General features: G+C 47.8%; 1 protein-coding gene across 2 annotated transcripts in view; it reads right to left on the bottom strand.

Annotated features, from left to right (window-relative positions):
• The window catches only part of KY (kyphoscoliosis peptidase), a 44600-nt gene extending 23717 nt beyond the window's left edge, over window positions 1–20883 (bottom strand). Inside the window, exons 1-5 of one of the 2 annotated variants that reach the window (XM_081159464.1) lie at window positions 20606–20836; window positions 17398–17460; window positions 13298–13360; window positions 1923–1997; window positions 148–210 (exon numbers count right to left, since the gene is read on the bottom strand). In XM_081159464.1, the coding sequence (XP_081015590.1) occupies window positions 148–210; window positions 1923–1997; window positions 13298–13360; window positions 17398–17460; window positions 20606–20741 (400 nt within the window). In that variant the 5' untranslated portion in view covers window positions 20742–20836. Of the gene's footprint in view, window positions 1–147; window positions 211–1922; window positions 1998–13297; window positions 13361–17397; window positions 17461–20605 lie in introns of both variants that reach the window. The other variant, XM_081159463.1, reaches the window with a different exon arrangement.
• Window positions 20884–21235: the final 352 nt, after the last annotated feature.

The following is a 21235-nucleotide window of genomic DNA, read 5'->3' as shown; positions in this document are numbered from 1 at the left end:
AATCAATCACACACTCCTCCTACCCTGAGCCCAGAGGTGGCCCCCGACTCTCATCACAGTCACCCAGGGAGCCATTTTCAACTGACTGGAGACTCCCCATGAGGCTAAACCAACTCCCGGTCTCAGAGAATGGCCCCTGCAACTTACCATGGGCATCTTTCCCTCCAGGCTGCCGGGGTCTTGTGTTTCCATTTTTATCACCTTGCAAACCTACAATATCCCAAAGGTCAGATGTGGAGGCACTCCGGAAGAAAGAAATGTAAGCACGGACGATTCTCTGTGTGGTGGCTGGAATTGCCCTGGACTTCTTGTTGGGGCAGAAGGAGGACCCAGGAAAGGATGACAAAAAAGACACCTGCAGTCTGCGAGCAGAGGTGGCATTTCCTCTGACAGCAACCCTTTAGATGATTCAGTGAGCCCGCCAGGAGCCTGTGGCTGCTGCCATCCTCCACATTCCCCTGCCATCCAGGAGCACAGCTGGGGATGCTGAGAGCACCAGCGAACTCTTGCCAGATAACCCCAGCCAAGAACTGACCATGGACAGACATGAAAGTGGGGCAAGGGGAAGGTGGCTTGTATGGAACTGAAACTCAGAAAGGTTAAGCAGTTATTAACTTATTCCCTGGAAAGGTTCAAGGGCAACCAAATCCTATAAATCCACGACTGTTAAGACAGGATAGTTGCCAATAGTTTTTAGGCCCCATGAGTAGCAGGAGAGAGACTCTTCCTGCTGATCTGAAACCAGGTCAGGAAGATGAGGGTTCCTGATGGAACGTGGAGGAGCTGGGGGTGGGGTGCCAAAGCAGGTTGTTTCATGCCCCTGAAGCCCGCTGCAGGCTGTAAATATAACAACAGGAGGTTGCAGATGTACGTAGGCCATTCTGAGTAACAGCGGGCCTTTTCTTGCACCTACATTTTCTTGCATCTACCTTCTTTGGCGGAATAATGGGGGTTCGAAATAGAAGCTGGCATTTCTTGTGTACTTACTACACCTGGCTTGTGCTTTGTATCAACTCTCTCATTCACTTCACAAGAATCTTATGAAGAGGGATGCTGAATTATTTTCCCCCTTTTATAGATGACAAAATTGAGTCCAAAAAGAGGTCAAGCCACTTGCCCAAAGTCACAGAGCTGAGATCTGAACCTAGCCCACTGATTCCCAGAGCCTGTCTTCTCTACATTTGGCTGCCCTCCTGGGACCCTGACTGCTGAGGATCTGTAGGGCCAGGCAGACCTGGAGGGTCTGCCTTGGCCCACTGAGTGGACTCAGAGAGAACCTGTGCCTTGGCTGCTCTGCAGTCTCTGTTCCTTGGCTGGTATTTTCCTAGGCCCTTGTTTAGCCACAAGATGGACAGATACAGGGAGAAGTCCAAGAAAGAAGTGGAGGAGACATTGCGGGCCTGGGTTGAGCCTGTGTGCACTGTGGTCAGCCAAGTATGGTGAGTAAGAACACAAGCCTGCATCGAACCTAGGTCTGACCCTGTTCCTAACTGGTCACTCAGCAGTTTACTTCACCTCTCTGAGCCTCACTTTGCTAATCTAAAAAGTGGGGATAATACTGGTATAAGTCAAAGGGTTAAAAAGTTAATGAATGTAAAAAACTTAGCACTGTACATGTGACTTTTTAGACAGTCAATAAATGGTATCTAAAAACAGTAACAGTCTTGTGCTGCAATTCATGTTTAGCTAAATGCCTTGTTTACCTGTGCTGAATTGCAGACACTCAACAGTGATTACTGGGTATGGAGAAGAAAGAGAACACCCGGCATGAAGCTGTCATACCTTTGCCTCTTACCGGTGTGTAGGTCCAGGTCACTCCTCTCCTGACCCCAGAAGATGCCCAGGCTGGGCTCTGGCCTATTAAGTTGCCCTCCAGCCTCCCTACCAGCCCTCCACACACGAGCAGCCCTGTACGTACGTACGTTTAGCCAAGGAAAACTTCTTGAGCAGCTGGGGCATGGCATCTCGAGGGTGGACCTCCACAGTCAGCTGTGTCCCTGTAAAAGAACAGGAGGTGACATTCTCATCCAGATGCTACTAGGAAAGGGTGCAATGTCTGTTCACAGATGTTTGAACAACAAAACACAATTGGTTTTAAAGCTTTCTTTTGAATAGACAAGCAATTCTTTAAAACAAACAAACAAACAAAAACCAAGCAGTTTCTAGATCCATACAACATTGAGTAAGCACATTCTACCTTGTCTCTCCCACTGAATGCAACTATAAACCTTGGAAAGAATGCATGGGGCAACTATGTGAGGACTCTAAAGTAAATGACAAAAGGAATATTGAGGAAGATTAGAATTTAAAGCATCACCAAATTGGCAGTGAGTTTACCATTCTCTTCCCCCATGGTATTACTTAGACTGGACTCAACAGCAGCTCCAAACCCAGAAGTGCACAATGCGTGCAGAGAAAAAGTGGTCCAAGAGAAGCCCTTTCTTCCGGCTTGAGGAGTGAGAAAGAGAACCTCTAAGAGGAAGACAGTGGGGGAAATACCCTATTGTCCCCCTCCCTTTTCTATTTCTGTACTCAGCCCCCAGGAATTCTACTAGTAGCAGTGCAGAGTGATTTTGGTGGCCAGGTAGACACCTAAGTCTTTGAGGGAAGGCACCAGAGAAGCTATGATTCCCAGAAGTGTGGGGGTAAACTAATTTTTTTTTTTATCTCTCTGTTCTTGTTTATTGGCTCCAGAAGCAGACACAGTTGTGAGATGTGCCTGGGAGAGTGGAAAAACGAAAGCCCCAACTTTTTGGCCAGAGAACTGGAAAGTGGGTTCTGAAGAGGGGGGAACTCAAAAGAGCAAATCCATAAAGTTATGGAGGAACTCTTGTAATCACATCTGAGTTGTGCATGCTTGGATCTCATCCTAAAATCATACCATAATCTTTGAGAACTAAACTATGGGGTATAACAATGCTCAGACAAGCCACTGGGTGGTGCATATAACAGGGCAGAACCGTATAGCACTGCAAAGGCTACAATCCAAAGTTACTGCTCAGCAAAGGAAGATCTAGGAAAATATCAACTTGAAAAGGACAAGGCAATCAACATACGCCAATCGCACGATGACACAGATTTTGGAATTATCAGCAAAAGACTTTAGAATAGCCATGCTCTAAAAAGAGAGGGCAAACAGTCTTGAAACAAATGTAAAAAAAGGAAGTATCAGCAAAAATTGAAAAGGTATAAAGAAGACAAATGTAAATTTTAGAACTGAAAAATATAGTAGTTTAAAAAATTCTCTGGATATGCTCAATAACAGAATAGAGACGATGGAAGGAAGACTTAGTGAACTTGAAGATAGAGTAACAGAAATGATCCAATATGAACAACAGAGAGAAAAAAAGTGAACAGAGCCCCAGGGATCTGTGGGACAATACCTGAAGGGCAAACATTCATGTCACTGAGATGCCAGAAGGACAGGAGAAATGGTGTGGTGCAGAAAAAAAAAACTTGAGAAAATTGATGAGAGAATAATCCATTAAACCAAAACCTGGTTCTTTTAAAATATCAGTAAAATTGATAAACCCTTTAACCAGATTGACAAAAAAAGAAAAGAGGTAAGACACAAATCAGAAATCAAAACACCAATATCAGGAATGAAATGCGTGTTATGACTACAGACCCCATATATATTAAAATAACAATAAGGAATACAAACGACTCTGTGTACATAAATTCTACAACTTAGATGAAATAGTCCAATTCCTTGAAAGCTACAAACTACCAAAACTCATCAAAGGAGTAGATAACCTGAATGTTCCTACATTTATTTCTAAAACTAAATTTGTAGTTCAAAACCTTCCAAAACCAAACAAACAAATAAACAAATGCAAGGCCCAGGCGGTTTCACTGGAAAATCAGATAGTTAGAGTCCTCCAACATTTAACAATTTAAAAAAATAACACCAATTTTTCATCAGAGCCTTCAGAAAATAGAAGAGTAGTGAATGTTTCATGCTTATATGAGCCCAGCTTTAATCTGATACCAAAACCAGAGAAAGACAGTATAAGAAAAAGAACACTACACATCAATATTTTTTATGAGCAAAAAATCCTCAACAAAATACTAGAAAATTAAATAGAGCTATATAGTGAAAGAATAATACACCACAACCAAGTGTGGCTTATTTTGGGAATGCAAGGCTAGTTCAATATCTGACAGCCAATGAATGTAATTCACTATATTAACAGGCCAAAGAAGAAAATCACATGGTGGTATCGACTGGTGCAGAAAAGGCATTTGACAAAATTTAACATCTATTCATGATAAAACCTCTCAACAAACTAGGAATAGAAGGGAACTTCCTTAATCTGATAAAGGGTATTGACCAAAATTCTACAGCTAACAGCATATTTAATGATAAAAAATGGAATTCTTTTTCTCTGAGATTGGGAACTAGGCATGGATGTCCACTCTTATTGCTCCTAATAAACATTGTACTGGTAGTTCTACCCAGTGTGATAAAACAAAAAAAAGTCAAATAGATTGGTAAGAAATAAATAAAACTTTCCTTATTCATAAGTGGCATGCTTGTCTACATAGAAAATCTCAAAAAATCTACAAGAAAAGTCCCTAGAAGTAATAAGTAAGTTTAGCATGGTCACAGGATACAAGATCCGCACCCAAAATTAATTTTATTTATACTAGCAATAAATGATTGGAAATTGAATTTAAAAATTGCTATTTCACATAGCTCCAAAAATTGAAATACCTAAGTATAAATCTTTTTTTAAAAGGTGTAGAAACTGTATGCTGAAAACTACAAAATATGATCAAACAAATTTTGAAGACTTTAATAAGTGGGGAGACGTACCAAGTTCAGGAATTGGAAGACTCAATATTGCCAAGTTAGCATTCTCCCTAAATTTACCTAAGGATTAAATGCAATTTCTATCAAACTTCTTGGAGGAATTTTTTAGATTGTAGATATAGGCAAGGTCTTAAAATTTAGATGAAAAGATACAACAACTAAAGTAGCCAAACCAATTTTGAAAAAAATGTTGGAGGACTCCAACTATCTGACTTTATGATGTACTATAAAGCTACAGTAATCACAGCAGTGTGATAGTAGCAAAGAGATAGATACATAGGTCAAGAGCATATAATAAAGAATTAAGAAATAGAACCATACAAATATGGCAAATTGATTTTTTACAAAAGTACAAAGACAATCCAACTAGAAAATGGGTGAAAGAACAGGTATTTTGCCAAAACAGAAATGGTGAGTAAGCACATAAAAGGATATTCAACGTGATTAGCCATTAGAATGCAAATTAAAACCATGATGAAATATCACACTTATTAGAAGAGCAATAATAAAAAATAGTGGTAATACTATATGCTGACAAGGTTGTGGAGAAACTGGATCTCTCATATATTTCTGGTGGTATTGTAAAACAGTACACCCACTCTGGAAAATAGTTTGGCAGTTTCTTATAAAACAAAACATATACTTAACATATGACCCAACTACTGCACTCTTGGACTTTTATCCCAGAGATATGAAAATTTATGTTCATACAAAAGCCTATACACAAATGTTTACAGAAGCTCTACTCATAATCACTTCAAACTGGAAACAATCTAAATGTCCTTCAATGGGTGAATGGATAAACACCCTGTGGTACATCCATAATAAGAAATACTTTAAACAATGCTGAGAAACTCTTAGGAGTGATGGGAGGATGCGATTACAAAGAGTCTTCACAAGATAATTTTGGGAGTAACAGAACTGCTCTGTAATCTGGCTATGGTGGTGGTTACATAAATCTATGCATGATAAAACTCAAAATTGAAAATAAAATAAAAATTTTAAAACCAACCAGATAATGCCCAGCCAGGGGTAGCTCAGCAGTTGAGCATTGACCTAGGATCCAGGAGATCATGGTTTGATTCCCAGTCAGGGCGCATGCCCAGGTTGCGGGCTCAATCCCCACTTGGGGGCGTGCAGGAGGCAGCCAATCAATGATTCTCTCATCATTGATGTTTCTATCTCTCTCTCCCTCTCCTTTCCTTTCTCTGAAATCAATAAAGATATATTTAAAAAACAAAACAAAAACCAACCAGATAAAAAAAAGCCCAAGCAGAATTAAAACAAAACAGAAACTTGGATGATACAGAAAGATATAAAATAGAAATTGAAAATCCAAACTAGGATTACGATAAACATGCTTTTTGTAACCTGCTTTCCTTACTGAAGTCTTTACACATCAGTGAATATAGTTATGTCGTTATTTTACATGGCTGCATAGTGCTCTATTTTCTACATGGTTTATAATCCACATAACCAATCCCTTTTCATTGAGTAGGTAACTTTTCCCAGATGTTTTGCTAATATAAACAGTGATGTGATGAACATTCTGATACACACATCTTTACGTTCTTTTCAAATCAGTTCCTTTGAATAAATTCTTAAACATGGATCAAAAGGTATGAAGATTTTTAAGGTTTTTGTTAGATATTGACAAACTTTACCCGTGAATGATTTTTATCAGTTTATGATCACACCTACAGTACTTTCTCCCATTCAGAGGTCTTTTGGGGCTGGCCTTATAACCTGGTTTGGCTAGTTAGCATGTGACAGAAGTGATGATATACAAGCTCTGAGCCTCGGCCTCAAGAGACTTTGCAGCTTCTGCTTTCATTCTTAAGATTCCAGCCACAACTGCCATGTGAGTGAGCCCAAGCTAGTCTCCTGGAGGATGAGAGACCACATGGAGCAGAGCAGAGCCATCTCAGGTGAGGCCACCCTAGACCAGCAGGTTTCCAGCCAACCCCCAGCTGACCACAACACATGAGCAGGCCCAGCCAGGCCTCGTGAACAGCTGAGTGTGGCTCAGACAAGAATGCCCAGCCAACCTGAGGACTTGTGAGCTGGTAAATGCTAATTGTTTTAAGTCCCAGAGTTTTGGAGTGATTTGTAATGTAAAAATAAATTATGATTACCCTCACTGACATTCGATTTTTATCAAGCCTTTAACTTTTTATTAATGAATAATGACATCTAGTTGTTTCTGTGTATTTCTTTAATTTTTAGTATAGTATTTTTCATATATTTATTTGCCATTTAAAACTCTTATTTTGTGGATTGCCTGGTTTCCTACTTATAGGTTATTTTTTCCTTACTGATTTTATAAAAGCTCTTTTTATTAACCCTTTGCCTGCTAAATGCTTTACAATTATTTTTCACAGAATAACAATTCCGACTTTCTTGTGCAGCTCATAAACTTGCCCTACTTGCCAAAGAGAGTAATTCTCAAACAATTTTAAAAGATACAATGTGGACTCCTAAGGCATTACTTTGAAGGGGTTAACATTTGTCTTGAGTGCAGTTTCTAGAACATTCACTTTCAAAGAAAATCAGGCTATGGCTTTATAATTATGACTTCAAGCATTTCAGAGTTAAAAGCATGATTCAGTTTTGGTCTTAGGATCTGGAGCTATTGCCATCAGCAGCAAAAACTTCCTGTGTGTCTTCCCATGATGGGTGAGACCTGGGCCTTTGCCTTTTCACTTTTCAACCTAAAACATTCTGAGGTGCTTCTAAAAGGGGGTGACAAACCATACTTGGCTGCAAGATGCTTTGTGAAGATAGAAAGTGAGAAACATGACCACTCTCTCCCCTTTTGCAGGTTTCAGTACACAATGCTCTGAGAAGTCCTGCAGCAAAGAAGTCTTTTGACTCAGTACTATTTTGTTAAAACAATTAGGAAAATGCTGGACTAGAACAATCTCCAAAAGCTTAGAGTAACTGCAAAACTCAACAACTTGTTGGTTTAGGGCTCAACAACCAACCCCTTCCCCAAACTTCTCCTAATATCCAGGTACTTCCAACTACTTCTCCAAACTTCTCCAGGTACTTCCCCAAACTTCTCCTAATATCCAGGTACTTCCAAGGGTGGGTGCTGAGGGAATCTCATGTGTGGAACGCAGCCCTGGCCGGGAAGTTCCACCCACCACTGTTCCTCATCTCTGCTCTCCTCCCAGCGCTTCCTCTTCTCTCTCTCCTCTTGGACAGGGACCGATGTCCAACATTCTCCTAAGTCCCATTTCCTGGCTCTCCCCCAAAGTGGTGCTGCTGACCAGCACCCTCTGAGAGAAAGAGCAAAGCTCCTGGCCTGCCTGATCTGGTGGGAGTGTGATCCTAGCTCTTGTTCACAGGTGTGTCAGTGGGAGTGGGATCCCAGCTCTTGTTCACAGGTGTGTAAAGGCACTTCCCGGAGGCTCTCTGCTCCAGGAACTGGGCCTGGGCTTGTGGCCTCCAGGTGAGCAGCAATCACGGCATAGCCCCATGCTTCCTAACAGTGTGAAATGGCAAGAGTTTGCCGACTGTAGCATTCCTGTACCAAATAAAACTTAATTTATGGAAGAAAATTAATTGGACCAATCTCCAATGATAGAGAGTGGAACATCATTTAGAACAAAATTGAAAGTAAGATCTAAGCCCCAAGTACAGTCATATACCATGACACTAATCTTAACAGTCACAACCAAACCCAAAGGAGGTTCTTCCTGGGACTTTAGGTTACCTGGCTGGCTCTGTCATGGCATCCCTCCCCAGTTCTATCAGTTGTCACCCAAATAACATTTCCGAAGGTGCCGTTCTGGCTGTTCTCAGTGAAAGTATATTAGTGACTATTTTCTGCTACGCTCAGAAGTGGCTCCCAGGTGCTCCTCCCAGATGCCATTGGCTCTGCTCCCTTTCCCTGCCCTCCCCTGAGTGGAGATGCGGCAGGAAGCCCAGCGTGCCCACGGCACACTGCTTCGGCCTGCCATTCACCTAGTCAGGAGAGCCCTCCCACCAGACAGCCCCTCTCCAGGTCTCTGAGGGTTTGAATCAGGATTTGTCTAAAGGCGTAATTTGCTCAGAATTGGTGATGCGGGGATGGCAAACAGATTTTGTGTTGCTCATTAACTCTGATTGGAAGTGGCCGCCTGGAGCATTGATCAGTTAGCAAAGGCTGAGTGTACACACATATGGGTAGGGAATGAGGGATTCATCTCAGATACCTGCCATCATGGGCTGAAGGTTTTCATTAACTCTTTCCATAACTGGCTGCCACGCTTACAACCTGAATTCTCTGTCTTTGAATATTTTCCTGTGGCAGTGGAGTGTCAGCAAACCTCAGCTAAAGCATTGAAAAAATTCCCTTAAACAGACTCTAGCTAGATGTTCAACAGACTTGCTGCGGTTTCTGCCCCAGTAGCGCACTAGTCAGTGTTAGTGCTGGGCGTGATGAGCTGTGACATCCTAGCAACAGCGTGCTGGATGGTGACGGGGAGCGTCCAGCTCTGTGGAATGCTCACTGGGTACTGCTGGATGCCGTCTGAAAGCCCCACTCAGCAGCTCTAGTTAGGAAATGACAACTGAGTATGCCAGAGCCCAGGGCTGAGGTCACCAGGGCCCCGGCCGGCGTGTGTGACAAAGGGCGTCTCTTGTGGCCCTAACTGACCCAGCTTCCCCTGGGCTCTTGAAAACACAGGGCCATTGACGATTCCTTCTGCAGAATGGAGCCCCATAGGGGTGTCCCAGGTCTGGAAACAAGGTAGTCTGACCCCAGCGCACACACGATCAAAGAAGGCAGTGTCTGCTGTGGGGATGAGGGAGAATGACCTGGAGGGGTGAAAGCCTCAACAGAAATCGGGCTTCAAGAATCACCATCGAGGCCTGACGTTCCGGGGCGCGGTGAGCACTCTCCTCTCACTCAGCCCTCACACCTGTTACGGACTAATCTTCTGAAGCCCCTTCTACAAGAAGAGCCAAGATTCCAGTGATCTTTTGTCACCGATTGTGCTAAGTTTTCCACTGAATGTCAACATGAGAGGGAGAGGGGAAAGCTGGACTATTCTGATTAACAAGTCCTGACTGTAATCTTGAATTTCTCGTCTGGCGGGGAGGTGGAGGGATTGCCGCACCCAAATCGTCCCCACCAGATTGGTCCCTGCCTGTATGGAAAGGGGAGTACGGTGGGGCAGTTATGCCCACTGGCTTTGGAAGTACACAGACATGGGTTTAACTTCCAGGCCTGGCATGTGCCAGCTGTGTAACTTAGGCAAGTTACTAAAATCCCTCTGGCCCCAATTTCCCCATCTATAAAGTGGGAGTGATAACCTACCCAGAAAGTAGTTGTGGGATGAAATTAAGTGACCCCCCAAAAGGGGCTTAGGTCACTGACTGGCCCACACCAAGTGTTCCCTCTGGGGGCCTGCTGTTAGTGTCATAGAAAGAGCTGCTGAGAAAGCTGAACTGGGGGCAGGTGTGGTTCATAGAACAGACCTCATGAGGTTCAAGGTTCACTCGATGAGTAGGGAAGTGGCACATGGAACGCTGATGTCCCTGGTCACTACTCTCCAAAAGAGCAGGCACGAGGTTGCTGGCCTGCCTTGAATGCTGGAAGGTGGCACCGACCTCAGCAGGGCCCAGTGTGAATGCTTCACATCCTTTCCCTAAGATGCACCTCCTGCAGCTCCTCCATCTCCATCCTCAGCTCCAAACCTGGACTCCTCTCTTTCTCTTATGCCCCAGCCCACCCATGGAAGGCCTCTCTTGCCTGGATTATCATGCTGCTTCCCACAGGGTCTTCTTGCATCCACCCTCCCCCACTTCTGTTTATTCTCTACCCTTCGGAGGCTCTCATGTTTAAAAGCAAGTGGCTTTCAATTGCACTCAGATTAGAAGCCAGCATACAGAGGGCAGCCTCACGGGCCCTGCAGGATCTGCCCCGTGTCCTCTCTCACTCGTCTCTGCTTCCCCTACTTCACCCCCACCCCTCCAGCCACAGCGACCTGCTCTCGGCTTCCTGAACACACCAGGCCCTCACACCTGAGCCCCCTCTGCTGGGAGCTCTTCTCAGATGCCTGCATGGCTTCCCCCCTCACCTCCTCCCTTACTTGAATGTCACCTTCTCCGAGAGGCCTTTTTCAACTATTCTATTTTAAATTGTCCCCTGTGGTAGGTTTCATAATGGCCCTTAAGGATATCCATGTCCCAATTCCAGGAACCTGTGAATGTACCTTATACACCAAAGGGGACTGTGCTGATGTGATTAAGCTAAGGATCTCGAGATAGGAAGGCTATCCTGGATTATCCCGGTGGGCGCAGTGTAATCACAGGATTCTTATAAAACAGAGGCAGAGGGAGATTTAACTATGGAGAAAAGGTAATGTGACAGTGGAAGCAGAGGTTAGAGTGATGCAGCTACAAGTCAGGAGTGTCAACAGCCTCTAGAAGCTGGAAGAGGCAAGGAACAGATTCTCCCCATGAGCCTCCAAAAGGAACCTGCCCTGCCGATGCTTTGACTTTAGCACAGTGGACTGATTTGAAACTTGGGGTCTCTGGAACTGTTTACGAGAGTGAACGTGTGCTAAGTCACCAAGTTTATGAAAATATGTTACAGCAGCCATAGGAAGCTCATACACATGCATGTGCACATATACCCAACCCCTTATTCTCCTTCCTGCTTTATTTCCCCTCCAGTGTGATCTGACTCCCTCTGTTAGGGTCGTCTGTCTCTCTCACTAGGGTGTCAGCTCCATGGGGACAGGAGCCTTTGTTTCCTTCTCTGATGGATCCCCAGTGCTTGCATCAGGAACTGCTTTTTGTTGATTGAACGGATCAGTATCAGCGTGAATTCTGGCTAGGCCCCCAAAGAGGGGGAACCCTTTTCTTGCTGTGACCCAGGCTCCCACAGGGCCCTCTAGGCCAGCCCATCTTGATCTACATAGGGATTCATCCTTCTCGTAAGATGCCAAGGCTGCCGTCCTTCCTGTCCCTCCAGAAGCCTTGAATACTGGGAGGTAGCATGTGAGTGGCACATGTGAGCCAGGGTGGGGTATGCCAGGTGCGACCCTAGTGACAGGTAGGTCCCATCCTGCCCCTGTCTGCCTGAGAAACAGGGGAGGCCATGTAGTGCAGACATCTGATCCTAGAGCTGGGCTTGGGGACTGTAGCATCCCCAGCCTCAACTTTCTCCTGTATGAACAGGGATAACACCAGGACCCAAGGGGTGTGGCCAGAACTAAGAGAGACAAGTGGTCTCTAATCCTCTTTCATTTGGGGGACGTATTGCTTATTCTTGTTTTGAGGCCAGCTGTGTGCTGCTAGTCCAGAGAATCAGAGGGCTCTGGCTTGTCCTTGTGGTGCTCAGGAAGGGTGGCAGGTCGTGGTGGGCCCACTGCGAGGCTCTGAGGCCTGTCCTGGAGCCACATTCTCAGGAATTCTGGCCTAAAGGGATACTGACCAGACTGCAGAGAAAGCTGGCTGCCTCCTGCTGGAATCTGCATTGACAGGCCCTTCCTACATGTGTTTCGGAGAGCAGTTTCCTGAGGCTCCCAATCCTCCAGGGAGCCACCACTGCCCCTTGGGTGCCATCAGATAACCTGACAGGTTAGGACAACAGTGCTGAGAGCACTGGTAGTGAACTCTCAGGGCCAGGCCTATGAAAGCTCTCAGACACTGGGGCTTGGGTCTTTTAAACTGAGGCAGGAGTGGGGGTCTCTAACCTGGCCTCACCTCCAGCCTCAGTAATGGAGCCCTCCTGCTCCACATGAGTCAGTGGGGAAGGCTGGTTTCTGGGGGGCGGAGGGCTTCGGTGGAAGCAGAGCTTTGAAGGTTAACAGCTCAGGACTTGGTGGTGCTTGGCAGGAGGTCAATTGCCCAGCTCTGAATCTTTTTTTTTTTTTTTAAATATATCTTTATTGATTTCAGAGAGAGGAGAGGAGAGGGAGAGAGAGAGAGATAGAAACATCAATGATGAGAGAGTCATTGATCGGCTGCTGCCCGCAACTCGGGCATGTGCCCTGACCGGGAATCGAACTCTGATCGCCTGGATCCTAGGTCGACACTTAACCACTGCCAGCTCTGAATCTTGATGGCAATTTGATCTTGGATACATATCAACCTTTTTAAGCCTCAGTTTACTCATCTGTAAAATGAGGATAGTGGGAGTACCAATCAAATAAGATTGTTGTGAAACTTAATTTATATGAGAATAATCATGTAAATGGCTTGCAGGGTGCCTGGCACATGGTTAGCACTCAATAAATGTTAGCTATAGTGATGGCAATGAGGGTAATGATGATGGCACCAGTGGGTCCTGTGGCCCAAGGACTATTTCTCGATCCCATGATACCACACAGCCTATCATTATTTCCCATGGGATGTGAGAAGAGGGAAAGGGGGCTCCAACATCCACAGGGCAGAGAGGACCCTGCTCCCCAGTCTGTGTTCTGCACCCACTGTCTCTGGCACACAGGAGCTGGAGAAGAGGTCATGCTGTGGCAAATTCCTTACCTTGGTTGTCATAGGAAGTGATGACCTGGGTCTGCTGAGGATGCTGCTTCTCTGCCAGGTTTCCTATTTAAGGAAGACAGAGGGACCTGCAGTGACCACTGGGACCACAGTGGAATTTTCCCCAGGCAGAGGGGAGTGCTGTGTGTGTCTGCAAGAACGGCAGGCTGGTGGGGACCCTGTTCATCCCAGGCCTGTACTGAACACATGCACACCCATCGGCACAACCGTACAGCGAGTTTACATGGGAATCGGGAATCAGCAGTCACACACATGAATGCAGAGGCCAACGACTGGGGGCCGTGCATACACCTTCACACCTCCCGGCAGGTGCCAACACAGATTGTATTTTTTGTACTTTTACTTCTAGCTTCTTTTGATTATTAGAGTCATGGTTTTTAGTTTTTCTCATAGTTTTCAAAATATGTATATCCAAACTTTTATAGCATTATGAATGTAGTTCTTTGGCTTGTTTTGAAGTTACTCATGAGAATCTCTTCCATTCAAACTTTTTTATTGGATCTATTGGGGTGACATTGGTTAGTAAATTTACATAGGTCTCAAGTGCACAATTCTATAATACATCATCTGGAGACTGTGTTGTGTGTTCATCACCCAACATAGATTCTTCAAAAGAAGCCTGGAATGCCTCTGGGGTTAAGTAGCCACGACTTCAGACTTTGGTATCATCGGGCACAGTCTCCACAGTGCATGGGGATGCCTGACATTCCCACCTTTCAGTAGAGCAGGCTGAGAGGCTCTACTGATTTTACAGCTAAGGGACCTGCAGCTCAGACTGGTTAACTTTTGCCAGACTCTGCAGTTAAGGAGCGTCAGACTTAGGGCTTGAACAAGTTTCCTGACTCCTAGCTCAGCCTCCTGCCTCCATCTGAGAAGAATGGGGTAGCCTGCCTCTTACTCTAGCCTAGGAGTTGGGGTGGCTTGCAGTTTGGTTTAGTTGCATAAACATTTGCAGGGCACCCACTGTGTAAAAGTGCCGTCCATGTGCTAGTTGTATTTATGTCCCCAGGACATGGAGCAGTCCTCAGAGCCTAGTGTGGTTGGGCTGCTATGGAGAGATGCCCTGTTCCTGCCATAGGCCACGAGGAGGAACCCACAGGCTTACTTGCCCCTCCTAAGGGAAGCACCACCTTTCCTACATCTCTCCCTTTATAGATGCTGAGGTGGCCTGGTCTTGCTGAGATTGCCTTTGAATCTCTTCTTCAGAGGGGTGGGGGCTGGGACTGGGGCTGGGGCTGGGAAGGCCAGGGTTGTGCCAGCTGGGGAGGTTCCCCCACTGCTACCACCTTGGCCAGCCATCTTCTCCCCTGGTCTTCCATGGCCTGCAGAAAGGCTGTCGGGCCTGCCACTGGGAGTGACCACTGGGACCAGTGTCTGGGCCTAGAAACAAGCATGACTCTGGGGCACTGGCCTGACCAGGTTCTATTCAGATGACGTCCCTCGTGCACCCAACCAGACTACTCAGTGCTTCCCATGCCTGGGTCCAGGCAGAAGCCAGACCTGGTGGGTGGGTGGGGCACTGAGCTTGGCTGGGTTTGTGATCCATCTGGTAGAGCCTTGCCCTGGAGAAGCCTGCTGGCTCCAACCTTCTTCTATAAGCAGGTCAGCCAGGACCTGAGCCCCCCAGGCCATGGTAGGTAGATCGGCTGAGGGCCAGCTCCACAGGAGCTCCAACCCAGCTTGATATGGTACAGTGCAGTGCGTTGGAGTTCCGGGCCACACTCAGGCTAGGGGACAGGGAGGCCACCTCCTGCAGGCACAGCTGGCTGCATTTCTGCTGGCCGGGGGAGGAAACAGGATCTGGGAAGGGAATCCTCAAGGAGGATGATTAGCTGGCATAACTGTTGTGGGGTATTTATAGTCAGGGCTGCACAATTGGTTTCCCTGTGGCTGTGGGGTGTCAGTCCCTGTGCTGCTAGGCAGACTTCAGCCAGGACCAAGGAAAGCAGCCAATCACAGCAGGGGAAGCCCGTTGCTGGGCAAGCTGGGGTGTGGGGGTGGCTCAGTCCCAAACACCAGCTGCTTGGAAAAGTTTGTAGCACTGCAGGCTCCCCTCACCCTGCCAACGTCCCAGCCCAAGGAGTGCACAGAGCAGCAAAAGGGGGCACATGTGCCCTTTTGGATCAATCCCATGTTCAGCCACATTTGTGCACCCTCCACCAGCACAGCCATCAGCTGCTTCCTTCTCAGATGAACGTGCCATCCAGTTTCCAGGGCCAGGCAGCCTGCTGGTTACCAGGGCTGGGTGCCTTGGGCACCAGCAAGGCAGATATGTACTCAGAATCTCACCCTCAGAAAACACAGAAAAAAGCTATACCTTTAAATTCTGCAGGCATGTAAGTGTGTCATTTAAAAAAATAAACAAAATATTACTTTAAACTATATATATTGGTGGAGTGGTCTGGGTTCAAGGCCTCTGTGGAGTCTCTTTTCAGCCCTGCATTTACTTGAAACTCTTAGTTTTTGCAAGAACTACTTTAATCATCCTCTTTATTGGCTGCCACTTTATACTAAGACCCACTTCATGTCTTTTAGAAGAGTCTTGTGTTTTGTTGTATTTTTCCACTAAACTTCCCCCAAACCAGGAACCCTGAAGGTGGTAAAAAGAAGATTAATTCAATGTATTTTAGTGCTCTCCTGATGTAATAACATGCCCTAGAAGGCATGAGATGAATTTCAGACAACCCAGGCAAGGTGAGAAGGCTGCAACAATCCAAGATGCTTTGTCTCTTTCCTCCCAGTGTGGCCCGATTGCCCATGTGCCCGGGTGCACACTGGCCAGGCACTCATGCCTGCATGGGCTCTGCGTTTCTGTGGCTCACAGGTCTCTGGAGTCCTGAGTTTTATCTTGATTCTCAGAAGCCTGCGGCATAGTTCCACTAACTTTGGCATCTGCTTCAGTAGAGCTAGAACCTTTGCATCTCCCATCTGATGGCCCTACAGCAAGGTTAAGGAAGCCATCCCACTGAAGAACGCCCATCAGCTGGGACTCAGAGGGGTGGTCTCTAGGAGTGTGTGTCTTGAGAATGAATCGTCCCCATGCACAGGGCAGAGAAATTCTTTACCTCCAGGATGTTGAGACTCAATTGCAGTAAGTGGTGTTATGATTATAATTGTTTAAATGTAGCCCCGGGGGGGGGGGGGGCAGGGGTTCTTGATTGTATTGTCTGTTGTTTCATCCTCAACTCTGCCTGGCACAAAGTAAGCACTGTAGACCTTTCCTGAGGGAATGAATGAATTTGCTTTTAGAACGTCATCCTTCCCTTTTGTTACTGTCAGAAGGATGGCAGAGCATAGCTGGTGGGTCTTGTCCAATTGTGGTTCTGTTTCCCCATTTGTGGAGGGTCATGGGCGGTGGTTCTTTCACACTGGCATTTGATCAGTCAGTCATCTAACCCGGGGTCTGACCGAGGCCCCTGCTGGGGCTCTGAGTGGAGGTCTGACTCCTATTAGAATTCTCACCCACCCACAGTGCAGGTACACTGATGTGTGTTCCTGGAGGCTGGGCTGACTCTCTGAAGGGCAGAGAGTGTGGCTCAGTAGAGCTGGTCCATGCATAGAGTTCCCAGAAGATCCTGGGCCTGCAGGGTGACAGGCACCTGGCACCAGAGAGAGGAGGCTTTGGAAGCTGACATCTCTCTGATTTTACGGTAGTCTGGGTCCCAGGCCAGCAGGCAGCCACTGGCATCTCCCAGGCCTCAAGTAATACTGTCCCAATGCAGGATCCTGACCTCTCTATTCAGAAAAATTTTCAAAAGGTGGGTGCCCTCCATCACATGAGCAGCCCCACTTCAGTGGGAAACACCCGAACCACACATCCCAAGTGATGCCAGTGAACATGTGGGTGCAAAAGCTTATGGTATTGTCCACCCCCCCAGCCTCCAGGAAATCAGGGACCTGATGCCAGGGAAAACTTTCCAGGGTCACAGTGGCCCCAGAGGCCTGGCTGAGTTACAAGCAGTCATTCTGAGTGGTTGGATGACCAGAGCCAGTCTTCAAACAAGTGAAACCCAACGCGTCCAGTCATTTCTCAAGGTATTCGATTCCAGAGATTTAAAACAAAAAATGAAAAGATAATTTACCATACAGGCCATTTTCTTCTATTTTCTGCCACTTCCGTATTCCGTTTCCAACGCCTTGGAGTCCTGTGAAATAACAAGGACTGGTGTGAGGCTCTCTGTGGTGCAGAGACCCAGGCCCAGCAAATGATGTGCTGGTTGCATTTGTATTCGGTTAAAGTGTGGCTGGTGGAACTTGGCTCTCACAGAGTCCGAGGGAGGCTGCCCATGAATGAGATGCACTTGGGAGCATGAATGCAGCCCTCAACATTTTAAACATTAAAAAAAATATATTAAAACAGTAGTTTTCAAGGGTAGCAGAGTTGATTATCAGGATCATCCAGGGAGAATTTTCACAATGCAGATGCCCGTTTTTCATTGCCACATCACTGCATAAATATGGAAGGATTACTGTGGAAGAGGTTTGCCATTTATTTTGCCTGCCTCTTTCTGTATGTAGTGAATCTCCCACTTTTAGAGTCTCAATGTGGGATGGGAGTGGGCAAAGGCTGCTTATCCCTATGGAAACTGAAAGTGATAGTTGCCTGGTCTCCCAGCCTCCCTTGCAGCTAGAACATGGGCATGTGTGGCCTAGGCCTGGCCAGTCAGTGGCACCTATGTCCAATTCTATCTTGGAACTGGTGAGGCAACAAGGAAGAGAATGGAAGCTCTCTCTCTCTCTCTCGCCTCCCCTGCCCCTCTCTCTCTCTTTGTCTGGTGACAGTTGGAAGTGGTGGCTGCAAGGTCAAGTTCCTGGCACAGAACTGGTATACATTCTGGCAGTGGGAACAGCTGCAATAAAATCAAGTTCCTGGTGCAAAAGGAGCACCTAGTGTTCCTTGGTGGCTGCAGATTTCCTCACCAGACCAACTCTGCTGCACAGCTCATGGTGCTGTTCCTGGAAGCTCAGCCTTAAGCCTGGTTCTCCAAGTCTCCCCAGTCCCTCCTTGCTGCTGAGCCCTCCACAGTCAGTGTCTGGGACCTACCACTTGGAACCCTCACCAACACACTTTTGGAGTGGAATGCATAGATCACATTGACTTTGGGGATAAAACCTAAAACTTTGAAGCTCTTTCCGACTTGGTGCAGATGGCTTTAGGCCACCTTGTCCACAGCCAGGGGAATACCTGAGAGGACTCGAGGGCCTCCAGGCATGTATTTGAGAAGCATTGCTCTAAGGGATGGCTGGGAAAATGCTAGGGCCCTAGAGGAAAAGGGAGAGAGGACATGTTGGCCTTGCAGCCCAAATTCCTGGCGACACTCCTTGCCTCCTGTCCTTTTGATTCTTTTCTGCCACAAGGACACAGCAGAAAGCCACCTAGTCACATCTTCAGTCAGGTATGGTATCTGCATGGTGACAGTAACTGCAATCAGACCCTCCTTTGCAGAGCTGAGGGTCTGGAGTGGGGAGGAGACAGGAGAAGATGCCCAGAAGTGGGAATGGGTGGGTTTTGGATCTGTGCACCAATAAGAGGCTTTGGAATAAGCTAGACTTGCTCAGCATTTCCCATCCATAGGCTGCATAGGCTTGCAAGCTGGAGTAGCCAGGGGTCTCCTGGACATCACCACTGTCCAGCAGGCCTCAGAGGCTGTGCACACTCCCTCTTCTCTGCTCCAGTGCAGAACTGTCTGTCTGAATATGAGCAACAGGTCTCTCCACTAACATAAGGTCTAGGAGAAATATCTGTTAGGAAAATATCTGGAGAAAAATATCAGCAGAAAGGGCTCAGCAAGTAGGGTCTTCTTTCCCTGAGCCATGGTCATGAGTGTGAAGTGCATTGGTTTGGAGTCATGCAGGGCTGGTGGTAGGTGTTTGACACCTTCTGGAGCAGTTCTGATCCCAGGGATTTCTGGGTCTTTTCTGTGTGCCTTACCCTTTCCTCCTAGAGCCTTTAGGAGAGATGTGAGCAGAGTGGTAGGGGGACTAGGAACTCATGGGCTGAGCCAGAGTGGGGCCTCATGGGGGCTCTCTGGCTGTGCCACACACTGGGGGAGGTCTTCTGGTGTGTGTAGTAGGAGCAGTCTCATTTCTATCAGAAAGCTGATGGCCTGTGCAATTTCATTACAAATACCCTGGGTGGGCATTTTCCCTTCTTCCAGGAACAGTTTTGAGAACTATAGAACCAAACAACCCAAACAACTGTTGGTCCCCAAATTCTTCCCGAGACTGGAGTACCTGTCCACATTCTCAGCTCTCCAGAATCTAGCTTTCCTCCTGCTTGTCTCCCCAAGGGGTCACCAGAAGCTATAGGGCAGCTCCAGTCTGCGTGGATGGTGGGGGCAGAGCCATCCACGGTATCACTGCTTCAAAACAGCAGGTGGAAGGTGGATGTTCAATGTGCAAGGGGGCTCTGGGGACAGAAGAGCAGGGGGCAGACTCCAACCAGCTCCGGAGCTGGAGGGGAGGCCGGAGGCAGAAGCCATTTTACTGCTGGCTGTCAGGCATCACTCTAAAGCACTGGTGCACAGTCAGCCTGGTGCATGCGCACACCACTCCGCCGTGATTCCTTAGGGCTTCCTCCTAGACCCAGGACCCAGAGGTTCCCAGACATCTGAGGGGTTTCCTTAACAATTAGTATGGATCTGTACCCTCTTCACGTTGTGTCCGCTCTGGAAAATACAGAAGCCTAGGATCTGCTTTCCACAATCACTCTATAAACAGTCACTTTATTTTTACCAGTCTACATTTTACCAGAAAGCCTGAAGGAAGTGGGGAGAGCAGACTTCACGCCTAACTCTATTCAAGCCTGTGTGCCCTTTACACCTCTTAAGCTCTTAAACTCAAGAAAGGGAAACTGAGGCTGCGAGTTGTGCAAGGACACCAAGGTAGCTCCCCATCTTTAAGTCTGACTCAGCACACAGATTTCTCTGGGGACCTTGCACCTGCATGTGCCATGTGAGGAGTCAGGCCTGAGGCTCCGTTCCCTTCTTCCAGGGCATCTTCCAACCCTGATCTGCACGTTTCAGAGAGTGGCTGGAGGAAACTGGCAGCCGGGGCTGACGGAAGCACCCACAGGCCTGCACAGGAGTCAGCTCAGGGCAATCACGGGGCTGCGCGTTGCCAAGGGACGCCAAAGCCACAGCGTGGAGGCGCAGGCAGCCATGGGGAGAGGGTCGGTGTCGCTGACCTCGTTCGGGGGCGCGTGGGGCGTCCCCACGGTGGGCGGGCCATGGGGTGAAGAGGCCTGGGTGGGTGCCCGGGCCTCCGGGGGTCGGGCCCCGCGCGCGTTACCTCCTCTGCGCTGCGGCAGCGCGCCCAGGTCCGCCTGCCGGTCCGAGTGCGTGCCCTGCGTAGCGCGCCGCTTCTCCGAGTGCACGATCAGCAGCATGTCGATGGACACGGTGTTGCTGTCCTTCTTGAGCTCCATGGTGCCACCTCGCTCCCCGCCGGCGCGCCGCGGCCGCTCGTGAGGCTGCCTGCGCTGCAAATGGCCCCGTGCGCGCCGCTGCCCGGCGCGGGAGATGGCGAGGGCGCGGGAGAGGGCGCTCCCCCGTCGCCCAGCCGCTGCGCGCCGCGTTTCGCTGACTCTGCCAAACACGCTATTAGGGCCCCCGCCCGGGAGGGCGCTCCCCTAATGAAGCGGCTCTAAGTCACCTTTGAAAGGAAATCCCCAGCTGAGCCCAGACCTGCACTGAGGCCACCGGCCCCAGAGCCTCCTGCCCCGCGCCCCAGCCCGCCGCCCCCTGCGCTGGAAGCGCTTGTCCCAGACTCCAGAGCTGCCTTCTGGCTGGCTGGTGCGCCCATCCCTGCCATCTCGGGATGAGGGCTGGGAGGGGGTTCCCCCAGAGGGCCTGAAGCAGACCTTCTCCAAAAGCCATGGCAAATATAGAAATGCACAGTGCTGTCAACAGTGAGAGGCAC

Source organism: Miniopterus schreibersii (genome assembly GCF_964146895.1).
Source record: "Miniopterus schreibersii genome assembly, chromosome: 15".
Classification (NCBI taxonomy): domain Eukaryota; kingdom Metazoa; phylum Chordata; class Mammalia; order Chiroptera; family Miniopteridae; genus Miniopterus; species Miniopterus schreibersii.
This window is presented reverse-complemented; position numbering and strand designations above follow the sequence as displayed.